The 19,372-nt window shown below is 35.9% G+C and overlaps 3 protein-coding genes across 7 annotated transcripts; 1 reads left to right on the forward strand and 2 right to left on the reverse strand.

The window, feature by feature from the left end:
• Nucleotides 1–104: 104 nt before the first annotated feature.
• On the reverse strand, nucleotides 105–963 carry LOC114744200 (tropinone reductase homolog At2g30670-like; the record flags this gene model as incomplete). The annotated part of the gene is made up of 3 exons (XM_028932397.1): nucleotides 105–433; nucleotides 542–648; nucleotides 747–963. Coding segments are annotated over 3 exons (498 nt in total), but the record flags the coding sequence as incomplete, so codon positions are not given.
• Nucleotides 964–3,715: 2,752 nt separating this feature from the next.
• On the forward strand, nucleotides 3,716–4,216 carry LOC114744201 (probable transcriptional regulator RABBIT EARS). Its single transcript, XM_028932398.1, has one exon. The coding sequence runs from the start codon at nucleotides 3,716–3,718 to the stop codon at nucleotides 4,214–4,216; it is 501 nt and encodes a 166-aa protein (XP_028788231.1).
• A 3,671-nt stretch (nucleotides 4,217–7,887) lies between these two features.
• Nucleotides 7,888–13,602, reverse strand: LOC114744197 (serine/arginine repetitive matrix protein 1). 5 transcript variants are annotated; one of them, XM_028932388.1, is made up of 16 exons: nucleotides 13,434–13,600; nucleotides 13,228–13,291; nucleotides 12,956–13,045; nucleotides 12,660–12,782; nucleotides 12,376–12,543; nucleotides 12,188–12,274; nucleotides 11,922–12,049; nucleotides 11,517–11,567; nucleotides 11,377–11,433; nucleotides 10,326–11,135; nucleotides 9,990–10,172; nucleotides 9,756–9,899; nucleotides 9,437–9,637; nucleotides 8,513–9,350; nucleotides 8,224–8,297; nucleotides 7,888–8,137 (listed from the first exon to the last, which is right to left on the reverse strand). In XM_028932388.1, the coding sequence occupies exons 2-14, from the start codon at nucleotides 13,246–13,248 to the stop codon at nucleotides 8,732–8,734; spliced, it is 2,682 nt and encodes an 893-aa protein (XP_028788221.1). In that variant the 5' UTR covers nucleotides 13,249–13,291; nucleotides 13,434–13,600; the 3' UTR covers nucleotides 7,888–8,137; nucleotides 8,224–8,297; nucleotides 8,513–8,731. The 5 variants fall into 5 exon arrangements, with proteins under 5 accessions (XP_028788221.1, XP_028788226.1, XP_028788223.1 ...); XM_028932393.1 differs by having other exon boundaries at nucleotides 10,326–11,129; nucleotides 11,517–11,564; nucleotides 13,228–13,602; XM_028932390.1 differs by having other exon boundaries at nucleotides 10,326–11,129; nucleotides 13,228–13,602.
• Between the last annotated feature and the right edge of the window lie 5,770 nt (nucleotides 13,603–19,372).

Genomic DNA, 19,372 nt, shown 5'->3' on the forward strand with positions numbered 1-19,372 from the left:
AATTTGAACTTTGCCTTCCATATAATTGTGAATTTACGTGCACTGGGGCCACGAACTGGGCAACTGATATATGACTGCAAAAGACGGTTATTTTTAATTTTTTACTCTGTCGTGAAATTTATGAGAACTCAATTGTACAACCGCCATTCAAACAATAGTTTCTGTATAAATTAAAACAAGAATTATTGAGTGATCACTAGGATATGTAACATAAGAAGGAACTAATTTTTATTTATTTGTTTCCAAGACTGCCCAAAGCTCACAAACCAAACACTGTAAATAATCCTCCGTCGATGCAAATGGCCTGTCCCGTTATGTATGAGGCGGGTAAGCAGAGGAATGCCACCATGGAAGACACCTCGTTTGGCTCCCCTATTCGTTGCAAAGGAATTCTTCTGATGAAATTCTCATGTCCCTTTTCATCTTTGAAAAACTACAATAGGAAAAGCCATAATATGATTCTTAATAAGCCCCCTACCTCACATAGAAATTCCACAACAACCAAATGAGAAAAGAATTAAGGATAGAACAGAACTATTACTTCGTCAGCGAGGCGAGTCTTAATGGGGCCTGGTGGAACGCAATTGGTCCTTATATTGTCTTTTGCCCACTCGCATGCCAGGTGCTTGGTTAGCCGGTTCATTGCTCCTGCATTAATTTCACATCCTCTTAACCAAATTAATTCCCTTCTAACGCATCTTCTTGTTCATCTTTTTTATCATAAATCAGATAAAGAGATTATTTACCTTTCGTTGCACTATATATTGATATTCCATTTACAGCTGTCACCCCAGCAACGGAGGATATGAAAACAATGCTTGCAGCGTTTGAAGCTTTTAGAAGAGGGTGTGCAAGTTGGCGTATATGATATGCCGATTCCAAATTGGTACTGATTATGAATGAGAAGTCCTCTGCTGTATAGCCTAGGGTTGGTTTTGTTATGATTTTTCCCGCATTGTTCACCTAATTCAAAGCATGGTGAGTATCACACATTACTAGAAAACAGATAACCTTGGTAACCAAAATAATTTCGAACTTAATCTACAAAAAAGATAGGTACACTAGTTAATTAAGATCTTGTCTTTGTGCAGAGGGCACCATGTCGCAAAAAGAACCAGTAACTTGAAATCCCTTAGCATTCCATCGTTGTAAGCATCCATTAAGCCCAGATTCATTCCTAGAGCAAGTTTGTACGGCCGCTCCTAACTGTGCCAACTCCTCCACAATAGCACACCTAACAACAGCATATGAACAACTGATTCACTAAAAATTTAATAATTAAGCAGAGTGATGAAAACTCTCCCACAAAGTTCTCACGGCTAATGGCTTTAACTAGCCCATAGCTATGTGATTGTTGATGGAAGCGGGAAAAAGTTGCGATATTTTTATGAATAAATCAAGAAGATAGAACAAAGAGAGTGTGTGTGTGTGAGAGAGAGAGAGAGACTCAATTCCTTTGGTTCCACCAGTGACACGTCATGCCCTGAAGAGACCACCTGTTGCTAAAGCTAGTGTTTGCCTCCGCCATTGTCTGCTTCTTTCTCTCTACTTCCTACCACCCAACCCTCACTAATGCCGTCTGCGATACTTTACCATCCTTAGCTTATATATAATATAATCATCCCCGAGGGACTTGAATAAGAAAGGGTGGAGATCGCATCCTGAGGCCCCAAAATTGACCTCCATGCTCACGAGCACTGATCTTATCCGTTCGTTTCTTTAGATGGCTCAAAACTTGTCAGACCTTCAACCTAAAGATCAACAATTCAACGGGTATGATGCTCAGCATTATGGTCGTTTATCCCGACCCGATTAAAAGTACCGGGATATATACGAATACAAGATTTACTGCAGGACAACAGAAAATTTTCAAAAGTTGGTTACGTGTTGGAAAAGTAAAGTCCAAAATTTGAGTGCTGAGCTGTGACTGAGTTTGATTATATAATCCGAAATGGTGTCGGACGACAGAAAATAGAATTTGTGTGCTGTTTTAGTCTTATTTAGTCATTACTTTCAGAGAATGACAATATTCTTTCCGCCTCTCATTACTTGGTCCCCTCCATATTAAGCCGTATATGAATTTTGAAGCTTGTCATTGGTACAGCTTGCGGCGTATGCCAAAATATTAATGAAGCTCTCCAAATTTTACTGTGGTATTAAATGGTTAGGATTTAATATTCTACAAAATTATGATTAAAATGTGAAATTATGAAAAGCAAATGAATAAATTCAAAGTGTGAAAATTTTATCTAAATAATTTAGAACTGGAATTTTAAAAAAATGCTAAATCCTAACCATTCAAAATTTGATTTTAAGAGTCGAGATCTGGAAAGTAGAAAGAAAGTGAAGGAAAAAAGAAATGAAGAGAAGATTATTACCTACGCTATATTATTGCCACATTCCCATGCATGCACGTGTATAGGACGTATCATATGATTTCAAATTTCTTGTAATAGTCTTGAGACTTCACCATTCTTTCTGCACCAGTGGCTTCCAAGTGGACTGTTGCTGCTGCTGCTGTGTGTGCGTGTGTGTGAGGTTGGCACATGAAGGTCTCCTTCCTTTTCCAGCTGCAAACTCTGTAATCTTGTTTCCTTCTTATGCATATATGATATTTATTTACATTACGTACCTACCCAGCCAACTCCCAGTTCGTTGTTGAGGGCGGCTTGACGCCATTCGCTATTTTATTTTTCTTTCATGACATCGAAGAAGGAATAATAACTTCACAATTTTTCTCTTTTCTTTTTTCCCCTAACTACGTAAATAAAGGAAAGAGATATACGTCTAGGAACTGAAAAACATATATACATATATTTATTATTTATATCTGAAATATGCAGAAGCAGAGACCTCAAGTTTCGATCTTGTTTTTGCTTGCTTCTGTAGTCAAAAGTCAAAACATCATTCATAATTTCGTATAATTAACAACTTACGACAACTGCCGTCTTATTTTAAACTATCCTTTAGCTTCACTTTATGGTCATTTACGGAGGATATGCCCATGAGTACAACTTTAATTTTGGGGGGTCATTGGAAAATTCTTTTCAAAAATTAAAAATTTGTGGCTATTTTATATATTATCTACTTCCATGGTTAATTTTTAAATTTTTCATGGTGGCCAAATGGGGTCGTCTAAAGAATTTCGTGATTCTGAAGATGACCTTTTCTATCTTCGAACGAACCAAAACCGATCTGCTTCTTTTCTTTTTTCATATTTTTCTAATTCCACGCTAGACTTTGTTATCAATTGGTGACTTGGTCCTGACAAGTATCAACTTTTGAGTCTTCTAGCTATCTGTCTCCCCATAGACTATATAGAGACAGCAAGCCCCAAGAAAACACTTGATAGTGAGGTGTGATGAGATCAGATCATGAGATTAGACCAGAGCATAGGGCCAGCGGGCAAGCTGTGGACAAACATGCTATTCTCACGAACAAATTAAACTTAATTAACAAGGTCAAAGCGTAACATAGGTAATATTAAATTAATTGATACATCAAAAGCATGACCAACCAGGTCTCACTATTTATCGTTGGATACAACTGAAGCTTACGTCCCGTGCAAGTTACATGCCAGAATGAAGGCAGGCCTTGCAGCCCCATTATAGTTGGTATTATATATTGACACCCACAAAGTTGCCATTTGACCAAATATTCCCTCTCTTTCTATGGTCTCTTGGCATCATCATCTCAACTAAAGAGCTTGTGATTAATGGAGTCTGAAGATCAGGCAACATCGTCAGAAACAAACCCAAGCGATGAGCAAGGAGGAAGTCAAGTGACAAGGTCGTACGAATGCACCTTCTGTAAAAGGGGATTTTCCAATGCGCAAGCATTGGGAGGCCACATGAACATTCACAGGAAAGATAAAGCCAGGCTGAAGCAATCTTCCAACCAAGCTCATCGTCACCGTCATCATCGTCAGCCATCTTTGGATGTTCACAGTAAGGTTGAAGACAGAACTCACGGGCCTGCCTGCAATATGGAAGATTCCTCTTCCAGAGACGAAAACTGCTCCGAACTTCGCCTGAAGCAGCTTCCTTTATTTGCAGAAACACCCTGTGGTGAAACAGAAAAGCCAGAAGAATTAGGTCATATTCATGATAGAGGAATTGCTGAAGAAATCAAGGGTTCGCCCTCGGATTTAGACCTTGAACTCAGACTAGGGCCTGACCCACCCTCCCCCACTATTGGCACCCGAAAATTCTTTTGATCTCGATGCACAAATCTACATGTCTTTAATTCTTCCCCCAATTTTTTTCATGATCAATAAGCAACCCCCCTTCTTTTGTCTAAAATTTATCATTATTTTTTATTTGCATTGGAAAATATTTGTACCTTTTTTTCTAGACAGTCAATTTTAATTATTAAAATCTAATTACTTCAACAATGATTTTTAATTATTAAAAAAACCAAAACCAAGGTTTTGGCTCCAAAACAATGGTTTTGGCTCCAAAACAATGGTTTTGGGAAAAGCAAAAATTTTTTGCTTTTGGAAAAAAAAGGGAGAGTGTGAGAGCCTATAGGATATGTATCTTGTTTTTTTTTTATAAACATATTTTTTTATAAATATATTTAATCTATATCTTATAAATATATACATATTAATTATTTATTAATTATATTATCTTATGTATTATTAATTATATTAATAAAAAATATATTATTAACAATTTTATTCCTTCAAATTAAAATATATCATAAAATATATTTTTTCTGTAATTATCATATTAATTTATGTCTTTTTTAGTAGTTTGTACATGTAAAAAGTGCTTCTGGTAACAACTATCCAAACACTCTCACTTCTCAAAATCATTTTTTCACAAAATCTATTTTTCAAAAAATCTATTCTCCCCAAAATCTATTCTCCAGAAGCTATTCTCCAAACCATGGTTTGGTTATATCTAAACACCCCCTTAGTATTAACTAGATAGATGGCACGTCCTGTAAATTGCTTGAAGTTTGAGCAATGAATGGGATCATTTACACACCCCCCCCCCCACACACACACAAATTATTATAAATTTTATATTTTACATGAATTTACTTACCCTTTGTTCGGATTTGCATGTTATTTGTCTTATGCTTGAGTGGACAAGAGAAACGCTTGCAGGACGGAATCAAACCTGCACATAATTTCCCCGATGAAGAGTGAATTAGGTGCCACTAAGTTATAATAAGTACTTTGTGATTTGTCTCATAGAAGTTTTCTTTATTTTTGTACAATAAAATTAAATCTATATTTTGATTTGTTACATGCATGCCGCATTCCAAATGAAATACTTAGTATTAATGTAAATTAAGGAATAAAATAGAATTCTCTCTGTAAAATTCTAGAGAATTTAAGTAGGGAATGCAAAGGGTGAAAATACATATTAAGATTAATTTGGATATTCATTCATTTCTATTTTAATTAGGAGTGATATATTAAGGCCTGCAGAATTAATTAATAAAGGAATAGCGTCCATGCTGCCGAATCCAATAATCCTCATGTTCAACTCCAAAAGAGGATCGATGAAACCGGGAACCGCAGCATGCATGACCACTTTTGTCGTTAAGAGCTAGAATGTTTCTCGATGAGAGCGAAGAGATTGAAGCCATATGTATGATTGATTATGTTGGTAACAACGTTCGTAACAAGGTAACTTGCTTTTTGCCTCTGTCTTTTATGTATTTCAACGGACGACAACTTCTAATCACCAAACCATCTAATTTTTAGCTCGTCGTCAACACAGTAAGGAATTGCGTGCAGCGGCTTCAACCCAATTTGCATCTCCCATTTCCATTAAACAAGTTTTAAGGAATTGTAATTGTGCGGTAGATGTCGACGTGCCGAGGAGGAAAATATTCTTTCTTTTGTATTATTATTATTACTCCTCCGGTCCTTAATATAAGACCCAATTATTGAGTTGGGTTTGGTCCTAAATATAAGACCCATTTCTCATATTTATCAATTTTCTCTAAACTACCCCTATGGATACTCCCTCAACCATAATCAAATAGAAGAGGGAGATGAGGTATTAAGAAAGATGATTATGGTGTTTTAGGAAAAATGTGTCACTTTTCTTATAATTAACCAACTTACCTAACTTCCTTAATCTAATCAAATTAGTTAAATGGGTCTTATATTAAGGACCGGAGGAGTATTATTATTATTATTATTATTATTATTATTATTATTATTATTATTATTATTATTATTATTATTATTATATTCGGCCATAACCATTGTATTGCATCAATATCTTTATCAATTAAATTCGTACCCTTTCTTCTCGCAAGAAGTTGGCTTTCAAGAGGCTTTTCCATTGAAGCCCAGTCAGCCCCACAGCTTGTTATTCTCGGAGACATTTTGACCTCTTCCTCAAGCTTTCTTCTGCTTTAGCTTTGCGGAGTACTTGTGCATGTAGGCTTCTCTTCTGTCATCATCAAGAAGATCGTTGCTTTTAAGCAGATTCATTTCAAACAAAACAAGCACCCATCGCTAACGGCCGTCACGATCAATTTCTGCAAGAACTCGCAAGTTCATGGGCTAAGCTGTAGCCTGTAAGAAAACACGGATGTGGAGTTTTGTTTTTCCCCTTTTAGTAAAAATAAAATATATTTTATCTGTATTTACACTCGACGCGGGACATGCCATACGCAATCGACGGCATGGTTGGAGCCCGTGGCCCGTGGGTACTGGGTAACACCAAAGTTTAAGATTCACGTCTTATGATCATTTTCAACAACAAATCCTACCTTTACAGCAACACCCGTGATTACTTGGATTCTTAGCCCATTTGGAATTCCAGTAAATTCATTGCTTTAGTTTAAATCCTCGAATATTTTAAAGTTCCTTCCCTGACCTTGGTCAGATTTAATCCCTGGATCAATGAGAATCTGTGTTTTTGTGGGGCGTATAAGGAACACCTTCCACCTCTTGAACTCTCAATGTATCACGTGGTTTTCCTATTTGATACTGTATTTATGAAGGGGGGAAAAAATGTCCGCGCATGCAAAGTTTTCTTCAAAAACTTCCGTGAAAGCAAGCACGGTGCTAGGACCTATGCACTCCCAAAAGTGGGGTTTAGTCTTTATATCAATAAAATGGAGGAAACCATTCCGTCAGCGTATTTTGAATGTCATTTTAGTTGTAAGTTTCACCTTATTACTATATACTACTCATCAATTTTTTTCAACTAAAGGAGTGTTTGTATTAGCCTTTGAGAAATAATTTTACAGATTCTGAAATAAACATATGAAAGAAATTGTCTCCGCTCTGCATAAAAACACTTTTTTAAGTGCTTTTTGGGGATTCTAAACACCGAATTAACATTTCCTTTTGGAATGGAAAGGAAGTTCACACAATCATAGGAAGCTTGGAAGTTGAACCGTTTCGCAGTCAAATGAGTTTAAAAGACAATAAAAGGACGGACTGGAAAGTAAGTTCACAATTTCACATATAAATCATTATTCACTTTCACAGGCAACCTTCATATAAATAAAGAAAAAGAGAGATGCCCCATTTAAAAAAAAAAAAACACACGCACGCACACATTAAAGACTAGTTTAGAATAGGTAGAAGAATGCACGCCAAATTCAGTAAAACAAGAGTCTATTATTGAAATCATCAAATCCCATACGCCCATTTAGGTATATAGGGCTAAAAAACCGAAAGTCCTAATGTTTCTACACAACCGGTGAGCATTCCCAAAATAGATACTTGTTCGCATTCCCAAAATAGTAGATATCAAAATGATATATAGTAACTGTAGAGGGTTGCACTCTTCACTATCCATACAAATGAATGGATTTAACATAGACTTGACATATGGAAACAAGAGACTGAAAACAAAAAACAAGAGAGAACAAGGGCAGGAGGGGAAGGTATTTGTGTCAGAATAAGGCATGGAAGTCAGAACAAGTACTAAATATGAAGCTACAAGAAGCGCCAAAATTCTACAATGATGTAAACATATTTACATAAAATTAGTATATGCACAATAACACGTCTACGTAAATCTTACAAAAACATATCAAACCCAGAATGGGTCCAAGAATCATAGCACCATGTAGAATTCCAGAAAACACAGTCCAGGACACTGTCAACCTCACATGGAGCTTTGGACAACAAACAGGGAGAAAGGACAGCCTATATAAACACAGCAGATTACTTATCTAAAGACGAGTTCTATTTAAAACAGCCTGTAAAAGTTGTAGAAGAACGAAGCACTTCACCTGAATGGAAGTTCAAAATGTAAATCCGCACATGGTCTGCTCACCAAATCATCTAGAGTTGACATTAAATTCATCTACCAATTGACCAGAAAGCCAATTCAGTCCCAATGTTGTTAATAACATTAACAAGACCTTAGAATATATTGTCTCAATAACAAAATCAATCAACACTACTAACACCTTAAAACTATAAAATACGAAACAAAATCAGCAGAAAGCAACCAGAAACCCCTAAATAGGCTACCTGAGAAAACAATACGTAAAATCCCCAACTATGGGAAAACATTACCAGTAAAAATTGGGCAATATTGCACTCAACAGATTTGCTCAGAAATCCTCATTTATCCATTTCCGCTGCCAGCAGTAAAGGTAGACTACATCAAACATTTACCAATTAATAAGAGAACAAATACATTTGAAAAGCCGCAAGTTTCCTAAAGAAGGTAAACAGAAAATTCGCAACAAGGTCTTAAAGGATATAACAACTTCAAAATCAAAAGCAACATATTTAATTATTCAAGCCCTTCTTTGCTTTAAGTGATTCAAGAGCCTTATTCCGTAATTCAATCTCAAGCTTCTTCTGGTCAGATGGTGTCTCTTCATCATCACTTCGACGAAAATCCTTTCTTTCAGCTTCCTCCTCATCTGAAGTATAGCCATCTGTTCTACTTTTCATTTTCAGCTTCTCTGCACGCCGCTCTTCCTTTCTACGCCGTCTCTCCTCACGTCTTCGACGTTTCTCCTCCTTCCGCAATTTCCTCTCCTCCTTTTTCCTTCTCTTAGCCTCTTTCCTGTTCTCTAACTCAGAATCATAGCTGGATTCTTCATCTGAAGCAACCTTTCTCTCAGATCTCTTGTGCTTTCTTTTATCCTTTCCTTCTCTTCTATGCCTACCGCTTTCCTCAGAACCAGAATCACATGAAACACTCTGTTTAACTTCAGCATTTTCTGATTTGCCATGCTTATCACTACCCTTGGCAAAACTTGAATGTGAGTGGTACTTCTCACCAGACTTCTTGCTATCCACATCATATGATTCAATAAGCTTCTCACCAGAAAAAGATTCCTTATAAATCCGTGACTTGGGTTGAGTAGGAGTTTCAGCAACCCTTCCAGAAGATTTATCACTGCCAAGAAAGTTTTTACAGCATAAGATAAATTTGTGCAAGGTGACAGATTAGTAAGAATATCAGCAGTATGCCAACCAAACTACCTCCTTGTTTCCCGGCCTTTCTTGCTCAAATCAATACTATCATTACGTCCCTGAGATTCAGAACCTGGACGCCCAGCTGCCCTTTCGGGAGAGTACATATCCTCAGTACGAGTCTTTGCAGGTGAAACTTTCCACTTACTGTCAGGGGACAAATATTTCATTTTCCTTTGGGAAGACGTTGATTTGTGATCCCTGCTCTCTCTACCAAAGGCAGAGAAAAGAATAAAGTAATAACAGTAAGAAGGCAATTGAACAAAGGAATTTAAATACTATGTGGACAAACAAGACCAAGTAGAAGATATCCAATTAATATTAAAACCTAGAATAGTATGTTCCTTCTCTTCCTTCACTCATTTCTGGGCTATCACACCTAGGCTTCTGGATTCTTGATTTCTGAGGAGGGCTCAAACTTCCCTCTCGGGTCAGCATCTCCCCTTTTTGCTTCCGAGGGCTCTCATGTGGACTATATGGCCATAACAAAATACACATAAATATACCAATTTTACAAATAATTGAGTTGATTAGAGCATTAAATGAGGAGACAAGAAATTACCTGCTGTCTTCACTGAAAGTCTTATTCCTCGCTTGCGGAGATAATGACATGGTTGGAGACTTCTCAGGTGTGGATAATGAACCTTGTGATTTATAACGCAATGAGTTGCGATCCTTATCTCTCTGAACATTCCTAACCGGACTTGAGGATTGACGAGCAGCAGGTGACAATCTGTCTTGTGTTCTGTAATACAGTTATATTCTTGGTCAAGTATACTTGTTAAATGTATAAATAATTATATGATATTTAAACTTTACAGTTTTACTCATTAAATAAAATCACGTATACCCTAGACAAAACAAAATTATCCAAGCATCCTGCTAGGCATCGTTATACCTGACCCTTCCTTCAGAAGACTGCACAGGACTTCTTGCGGGTCTTGGAGCATTTCTCCTCACCGGGGAGGAAGATGCATGTCCTGGAGGAGACCTGGAACTCCAATCACCTGAAGAGAGAGACCTCCTTGAGGAAGGACTTGGAGACCATTTACGATCAGAAACAGGAGATCTATGCATCACAGGAGATGGAGACCTGCGTTGTGGGGTTCTACTTCTATACCTTCTACGCACAGGAGAGTGGGATGGCATGGGAGAGGGAGATCTTCGACGTACAGGTCTTGGTGACATTTTGCGTATAGGAGAAGGGGACCTTCGTCGTTGTATGGGTGACGGTGATCTGCGATGATGCAGTGGAGAGGGTGATCTGCGTCTTCTCACAGGAGAAGGTGATCTGCGTCTTCTAACAGGAGAGGGTGATCTGCGTCTTCTCATAGGAGGAGGAGGTGATCTGCGTCTTCGCACAGGAGAGGGTGACCTCAAAGGAGAGGGTGATCTACGTCTTCTCACAGGAGATGGCGATCTGCGTCTTCTTGCAGGAGAGGGTGATCTACGTCTTCTAACAGGAGAGGGTGACCTATGACGTAATGGTGAACGCACTCTTCGTCGCAAAGATGGTGATCTGTAATGTGAACGAGACGTAGATCTTCGCCTAGAATAAGATGACCTTCTGCGGGGAGATCGCCATGGTGAATGCCTCCGAGGAGGAGAAATAGATCGTCTTCGTGGTGAATGACGAGTCCTTTCAGATGAAACGGAGCGTCCACGTGCTTCTGGCAACCTGGATGTACTTCTTGACCTTTGTCTGTCACTGAATAACAAACTTATTAATACAACTTGAATCCAGAAAAAGGAAGACAAAAAGGTACTCCTGTTCTCGGAACCAAAAGAGTGCACTTGTTATGTAGTTGAGGACTGTTTACATGAAAGGAATAGGCAGGGAATGAAACAAACACCCACCCGCTGGTCAAGTTGCATATCATAATAGGACTTCTAACCACTAAAAGTGACGTGTACAAATCAAGTTAAAGCAAGCAAATTTAAAAGCATACCCAGAATAACTTCGGGAATTCGAAAATGATCTACTCATTGATCTAGAAGGTGAGTCTCTGCCAACATGTAACATTAATTTATGAGCTTCAAAGTTAGAACACAGAAATATATTAAGCATACAATTCCGTAAAAGCATTACCGGTTAGGTGAACCAGAAACCGCAGGTGAATGGGGAGATCTTGAGTACCTATTACAAAGTAACAGCTAATTAGTAATCCATAACTCAATAAGAGCTTTGAGATGCTGAGTCGAATTCATCAGGATTCTCCCCACCAAGACACCTATTTTTCAGTTAAAGGAAATCCGGATATTCAACTTAAATTTAAGCATGACAAATTCAGATATCAATATGTATGGTTTTAATCAAGAAACTCCAACAAATATACCCAACATATGAGAAATGACTTCGAATGACGACTTAATAGTGACACAATTCCACCTAAAAGTAAGATCAAAAGTTCAAAACCCCATCCCATTCCCTACTTCAAAATTTGACTGACTATCATCATATTAGTGCTTATAAAGAACACATCATCCGATTTACCTGTTCCTTGATCTCACACCATTCCTTTTGTCAGTTTCTTTTCCATCTTGACCGTAATCTACTGAATCCCGGGGCTTCAAGACTTGGTCTGATGCAGTATCAGTATCCTTGGCATCAAATCCACCATCCTACAGTAGTTTGAGGTAAAGGACATGAACCCAAATAATTGCGGAAGCTAGCTGAATACCATGAAAACATAAACCGAAGTTAAAACCAAAAAAGCAGCTCTATGAAGTGCAAGTCCAGCATGAATAAAGTAGTATTACCATCTTCTTCACCCTCTCCTGCAAGAACTCTCTACCTTCTTTATCTCTTTTCTTCTGAAGTTCACTAGTTATTTTATCATTTTCAACCTAAATCATTCATGTGGAGTAGCTTCGTTAGAGCAAATAAAAATTGCGGGAAACAAATAAACAAGAGAGTTAAGTGTTTGCTTAGCAAGACTGAAATGCACCTTCTTCTTCCTGAGTTCTTCTTCTTTGGCATCTAAGAACTGCTGTGGAACCCCGCTGGCATTTTTCTGTGCACTGAGAAGAAGTGACCAAAGCTCCTTCATAAACTTTCCAGTGTTCTTCTCCATAAATCCAGTAATTTGTATTTGGACCTCCTTCCCGTTTACTTCCTACCTCACAACAATTGACATGACAAAAACATTAGCAACTGCACATATTTCGCAACATCGTCGAATATCAGAAGCAAAGGGACAGTGCTGCAAATATAATAAATAGAGCATTATACCTTCGCATCCAGAAGACCATGAATGAAATTGATGAGCACCTCATCCTCGAAGCCAAGAAGTTCAGTCACCCTTATCGTGATCCACGGCTTTATTACGTCCATATTCACCTTAGTCATATCGACCTTAAACCAATTTTTCAAGCAAAATTCAAGAAATGATAAAGTAAGAAAGACAACAACGTATATTATAATTTATCAAGATCTTGCATGTCGCAATTCGTTCCCACAAATTCCAGAGGCAGATTACAATTGTAAATCTGAGCTATAAAACGAACAGCTTAGTCACAGGAACGTACCAGGTGGTCCAGCTCAGGAGCGAACTTCTGAGATTTCAGCAGTTTCGCCTGCTTGTTTGAAAATCGAGTGTCTTGATCCGCAGACGTACCCTGAATACGGAATTCAGCAGATGCAATTCGTAAACAAAGTGATCAGTACCCATAACACATATCCTTGCAGAGTAAATTCAATAGAAGGTTTAAAGTTAATTTTTTCAAGGGTGCCCTTTATGCAAATTATCCCAATCTCAAATCTAAATAATTAGAGGTTCAAACATTGGATATCAACTCACTCTAAAGAACCCGCCCGACATTTTCTGATATCTAGAACTTCTGAACGAAGAGGAAAATGAGCAGCTGAGACTAAGAATACAATTCAATATGCGAAGAAAGTGGAAATCCGAAGGAGCACTCAGGTTCTACGCCATGCGCATGAACAGGTGGAGATGAAGGGATAAATAGTGGAAGAAATAGGCGTTGAAAAAACGCTGAAACCAACTCCTATAAGGCGCGAGCAAGGGAGTGCTTCCACGCGGGGCCGTAGCTAGGTTCAGTCCTCGGGTTCTGCTGTTCTGCAGCCTGCACTAGGCGAACTCGCGAAGAATGCCCTAATTCCGCGGATTCATCCCTGGCAGATGTAAGTTCCGCTTTTGCCCTTGGAAGCAAACTGCACTCTTGTGTGCCGGCTTGGCTATGCTTCTCAGTTAGGCATCAACTCTCTTATCGTCGTCGGTATCAGGATCAACGCATCATATCATATCGGGATAAAATATACAATGTCCAGTAAGGGTAAATAATAAACAGTATGATTATTTTATTTTTTAACATAAGATCTATTTAACTAATTTGATTAGATTAAAAAAATTAGATAAGTTAGTTGATTATAAGAAATATGATATATTTTTCCTAAAACACCATAATCATCTTCTTTAATATCCTTTCTCCCTCTTCTACTTGATTATGATTAAGGAAAATCCATAGGGTTAATTTACAAAAAAAATTAATAAATATAATAAATAGATTTTATATTTAAAACAAAAAATAACTCAATAATTAGATCTTATATCAAGGACTAGAGGAGTATTTTGCATGATTTTATATAAATAACAATGACTATTATATATTTCATTTATTGAATCTTAAGGTTGGCAAAAAAATTTTATTGAATCTTAAGAATAGCTGTATTATTTATGATTCATTAAAATATGCATGGTTAGAATGTTTATACCATATGCAGACATGGATATAGGTAAAAGTGTGCTTTATTTTTTATCAATGATGTTTTTTAAAAAAAAAAGTAAAAAGCGGTATGAAAAAAATTGTCACCTAACAATATGAAAATACTACTCGTATATTAGTGTGTGTGAGAGAGGGGGAGAGAGAGAGAATCTCATTCTAGGCATTGTGAATTTTATGGTGATGTTATCTCATTTTAAATAATTTTATATCATATGAGATAAATATATAGAAGAAATTTTGCGTCGTAAAGTTAAAAAAAAGAGAGAGAGAGAGATTTTTTTACCGATGACATTATTTGTCAAACTAATGATTAATCATCATCGGCTTAACATAGTTTTTTCTAACATATTTCTTTGATTTTTTGTTCAATTCAGCTTTTCCCCTGTCTAGTTTAAGCAAAATACCTGACTCTTCTATTATCATTTTTCTCCTCTCTCTTCTTTGTGGGAGCCAGCATAGGCGCCTCTTAGATTTTCATTTTCACTTTTCTTTTCCCCTCGACATCTTGGAAAAGCACGCGCGCACTATCCACCTCTCCATTTTTTAAGTTCTATTTACTCTCTGATTCATTCTCATTGTTTGTTTGATGATTGATGGTGTTCCGTGTCCGAAGATCACACACACAGGGGAAGCATCGAATTATTGATGACAACAAACTCCGAAGAAAATCTCGTTCATGATTAGAACAACAACTACGGACATGAAGAAATGCAAACTACTGAAAATCAAACTTGCTTTGTCATAGTGGCGACATCAGGTTCTTTACCAAGGACAAATTTTGCTATATCAATGCATTTACGACATTGTTATTAGCTTGTGTGCAGGGGGGAATGTTCAAACGGTAAAAGGAGAATAATTATGATATAAAGCTTCTATCGGGGAGTTAGCCACTTAATTTGAACATATTTGAAGATATAATAAGCAGACTGCCCGTGGGAGAATATGAGAGGCGTTGATGTACGTTTTGGTTTACCGCGCAATCAATAGGCGTGCAATTATCGGGAGAAGAATGAGACTAGTGCCTTCTTTCTTATCTAAACACACTCATCGCCATCCACCAAAACCAAAGGTCCACAGCAGGACATAGCTCTTTCACATTTGACGCCAAAATAATCACCAACCACTATGCAATCATCGTCTAAAAGCAGTGATTTGGGAAAGATGAGTTTTCTTCGATGTTCGCGTGGCTGTAGATAACGGAGGCGTCATATTGCCAGAGGAGGAGAGCTACACATATAGGTTGATCGAACTCGGAAGAGGCGACAAGAATAGTGACTTTTCACTAACTAGTATAAAGGCCTCTTTTTTTGGTTTGATGTTTGATTGTTTGGCTTGAGACGTTTTGTTCATAATGTGTTTCGTCTTCCTGATTATTGATTTTAAATGCCTTGTTCTTAGTTTTTCCCTTTTTTTTTCTAGGCATAACAATCTTGTTTAAGGTACTAGTCACCTCTACCAACAGAATTTCGAATATTATTTTGCTATGTTGTAATAAACTAGTTCTTTTAATTAGATATAATTCTCTCTTTGGTTTTTTCTTGACAAATTGTTTTTGGAGATATTTAAATAGTGTTCTTTTGGGTAAGAAGAAAAGCCAAAGGCCCGTGAAGGAAAATTACATTAAAGGGAACTAATTCCCATTTTATCTCTCTCTCTTGCAGTAGGCTTCTCGAGCTGCGGCAAGCAAATATCCCTTCCAGAGAGGAGACGCAACATTCCTACTCCTGCAGGTGCACCAGCAACCATATTACAGTCTCTTGGCACATAACTATAAATAGGAGTGATAATACAGGTCAATTTGTGGGTTACAAATTGACTAGTGATGGCTTAGAATTAAGCATTACAGGTTAAAAATATCCTGTATAATGTTAGGTAGGTTGAAAGCCAACTCTAACCCACCATGTTGGGTTGACGAGTTGGCTAGACAACTCACCAACTATTATCTTTCTCTTTTTTATTTTTAAATATTTTTTTATACAATATAAATAAATTATAATAAAATTTCTATTTTTCCTTTAAATACATGATTGAAAATACCAAATAAAACATAATAATATAATTATAATAATTAAGAAAATTGAAAAAAATAAATGCGTGGTAAGCTATGAGTTTGGCGGTATAAGTTAAAAAGTTTTGTTCACTCCCACTAATAAAAAAAAAAAGAGAAAAAGACAGTAAAATAACCTCAAAATTATTAAATAACAAATTAGGGTAGGTAAATTTCAAAATCCCAATTCAGACTCTAGGTACCATTTTGGAATTTTCAAATCTTGTAAAATTACACAAATGCCCTTTACCTCTTTTTTTTACTTTTTTTTTTTAAATACTGCCACATCAGCAATTCCGGCCGCCGGCGACCCTACCGGCAACCAACCACCGAGCTCTGGCGACCGGTCATCGGAGTTCCGGTGATCGGTTGTCGGAGCTCCGATAACTACTCTTTCTCATATATTAACTGTTCTTTTTTAGCCATTGACTACATTTATTTTTGAACTTTGATGACATGTTACCGAAACTCCGGTGACTAGTCAGAGGTACTCTAGTGACTACTCTTTCTTATGTATTGACTACTCTTTTTTAGCTATTGACTACATTTATTTTTAAATTATGATGACTACTCTTACTTATGTATTGACTACTCTTTTTTAGCTATTAACTACATTTATTTTTAAATTCTGATGACTACTCTTGCTAAGCTATTGACTACTCCAGTAATGCAATTTACTACTCTTGTATAGTCAATAACTATATAAAAATATTCATTGGAATTTTGAAAACAAAGGTTGTCAATAGTTAAAACAGAGTAATCAATAGCTATATGGAAGTAGTCACCGACAGTAAGGACAATGTTGTCATTTTACAAGATTTGAAAATTCCAAAATAGTACCTAGGGTCTGAATTGGGATTTTGAAATTTACCTATCATAATTTGTCATTTAGTAATTTTGAGGGTATTTTACTGTCTTTTTCCCAAAAAAACGATGACTATTTATTTTTAAATGGAAATGTACATATTTATAATCACTTTTTTTTTTGGTTAGAAAGTGCGTTGTGAATTTAACTTCTGAAGGGAGGAATATCAGGACGAAGGCATGCCATGGTAAGATTATTGGACAAATGAAATCATTCGCCATTTGATTATTTTTCAAAATAGAATAGTAAAATTATACCTGTACAGCTCTATTTATATGACAGAAAGAAAATATATTTTTTAATCGTATTTATAGGGTATTGAGAGAAAATTTTATATAGATGTATAATTTTACTCTTTATTTATTATTGTGTTGACTTTGTTTACATACAGTATAATGTATATTAAATAGAGATAAAGTTAGAAAGTTATTGAATTTTAAATAATAATTAATGAAATTTAAGGTTTTTCTTAGTTTATGTGAAACACATTAAAAGTAGTTTATAAATAAAATCAGAAGAATAATACTTATCGATGTCTGTTTTTGGGAGGCAACTCAAGTGAATATTTGATGCTACTCATAATTAATGTTTCTATTTTGGATGATTTATAATTATTAATTAGCAGCATACATAGATAACTTATTTGCTATAGTCTAACAAACGTGTTAATCATTCTAAAGAAATTAAATTTAAAAAAATGAGAATTAACTTTAAAAAAAACAACTATGCATTAAATAAATAAGAAATCCGAAACAAATATACACAAATATAAAGAAGAAAGGCTATTTCACAAGCACCATTGAAAGATAACAATTCAATATATGAAGAGTAATATACTGCTTAACCCAACAAGAATTGGTCTAGTTAGTAAGTAATCGGTTCATAATATATAAAGTTAAGTTCGAATCTCACTATCAATGACAATCTGTAAATATATATGTAAGTACTTTCTAAACTTGAAGACATGTCAAACAGACCCATCTCACCTAAGTTTTTGAAACAGACAGGTTATTAATTAAGACAGTAAATGGTCTCATCCCTATAAGGAGAAGAATACAAGTTCAAATCTTGGAAGCCCACTTGTTAAAATGACTTTAATTTTAATGCTCCCAACACGACAGATATTGGTTTGAAGCAGCTTGAGGGTACTCTAAGTTATATTTATATATATATATATATATATATATAAACTGCCTTACATAAGCTAGAGAATACCACTCTACGTATTAGCAAGTCTTTCTCATGTTCATGTCCCGATAATGCCCGGAGGGATATGCTTCGCGCCTTGAAACCTCTTGTTCATTGTATTTTTTATTCATTGCTCACATTATGCTTGTTTACGAGAGATCGGACCGGGATAAGCTCGTCTTGATCTTGTCCTGGTGAATAGAAACGAGACATATCATTTTTTTTTTTAACAAACCAATATAATCTGGACCTGGATCTTTTTTTTTTTTTTTTATGTTGTAATCTTTGTTTGCTATTGGGTTTTTGAAGATAAAAATATTAAGAAAATATACCATGTAAAAAGCCTAATCATATGATATGAAAAACGTATAAAAATAACACTATAAAAAAGAAACTACTATAAGAGAAGTACTATATGATGACTTCACAAATTATCTTATTAAAGAAAAAGATTTTATTGAGATAATATTATAATTTAATAGCTAAAATTTATGATAGAAAATAATTATTCTTAAAAAACAATTGAATATTCTAATAAAAATTATTAATAAGTAATTAAACAAAAAACTTTGTGATAGAATAATCCCGTCCTGTGTCCCGTCCTGATTACTGTAGTTATCCTCTCTTAAAATTTTTTTGGTTCTATTTTATCCCGAATTGATTAGAATAGGACAAATTGAACGCCACTACTTCTCATACATTAGAATTATTAAAGAAATTTTATATTATCAAAGTCACTATCCTTAAATAAAGAAATTTCTTAAAAAAGGTCGAATACTAATTAGATAAATACAAGGACCTTGAGATTTTACTAACATTTTCAAAGAAGACAGCAACAAAAGGTATGTTTGGATTTCCATTTCAAATTGTAAAAGTAATTTAGAACCTGTGAAACTGAGATTTTGAGCTTGTTTGAATGTATTTTATTGTTTGGGTGGTTTTTAGTCTAACCACCTTCTGTCGCAAAAGTTAGTTGCGTTCTAAGGTTAAGGAAAGCTATTTTTGAGCTTTTAATAAGCTCATCTATCGTTAAAAAGAGCATTTAATGCTCATTCAAAAATATTTGCCCTTCTCTCTCTCTTCTTCCTTGCTCTTCCTG

The sequence above is a fragment of the Neltuma alba genome, unplaced genomic scaffold (genome assembly GCF_004799145.2).
Source record: "Neltuma alba isolate B1F8T4 unplaced genomic scaffold, ASM479914v2 tig00004284_pilon, whole genome shotgun sequence".
NCBI classification, from domain to species: domain Eukaryota; kingdom Viridiplantae; phylum Streptophyta; class Magnoliopsida; order Fabales; family Fabaceae; genus Neltuma; species Neltuma alba.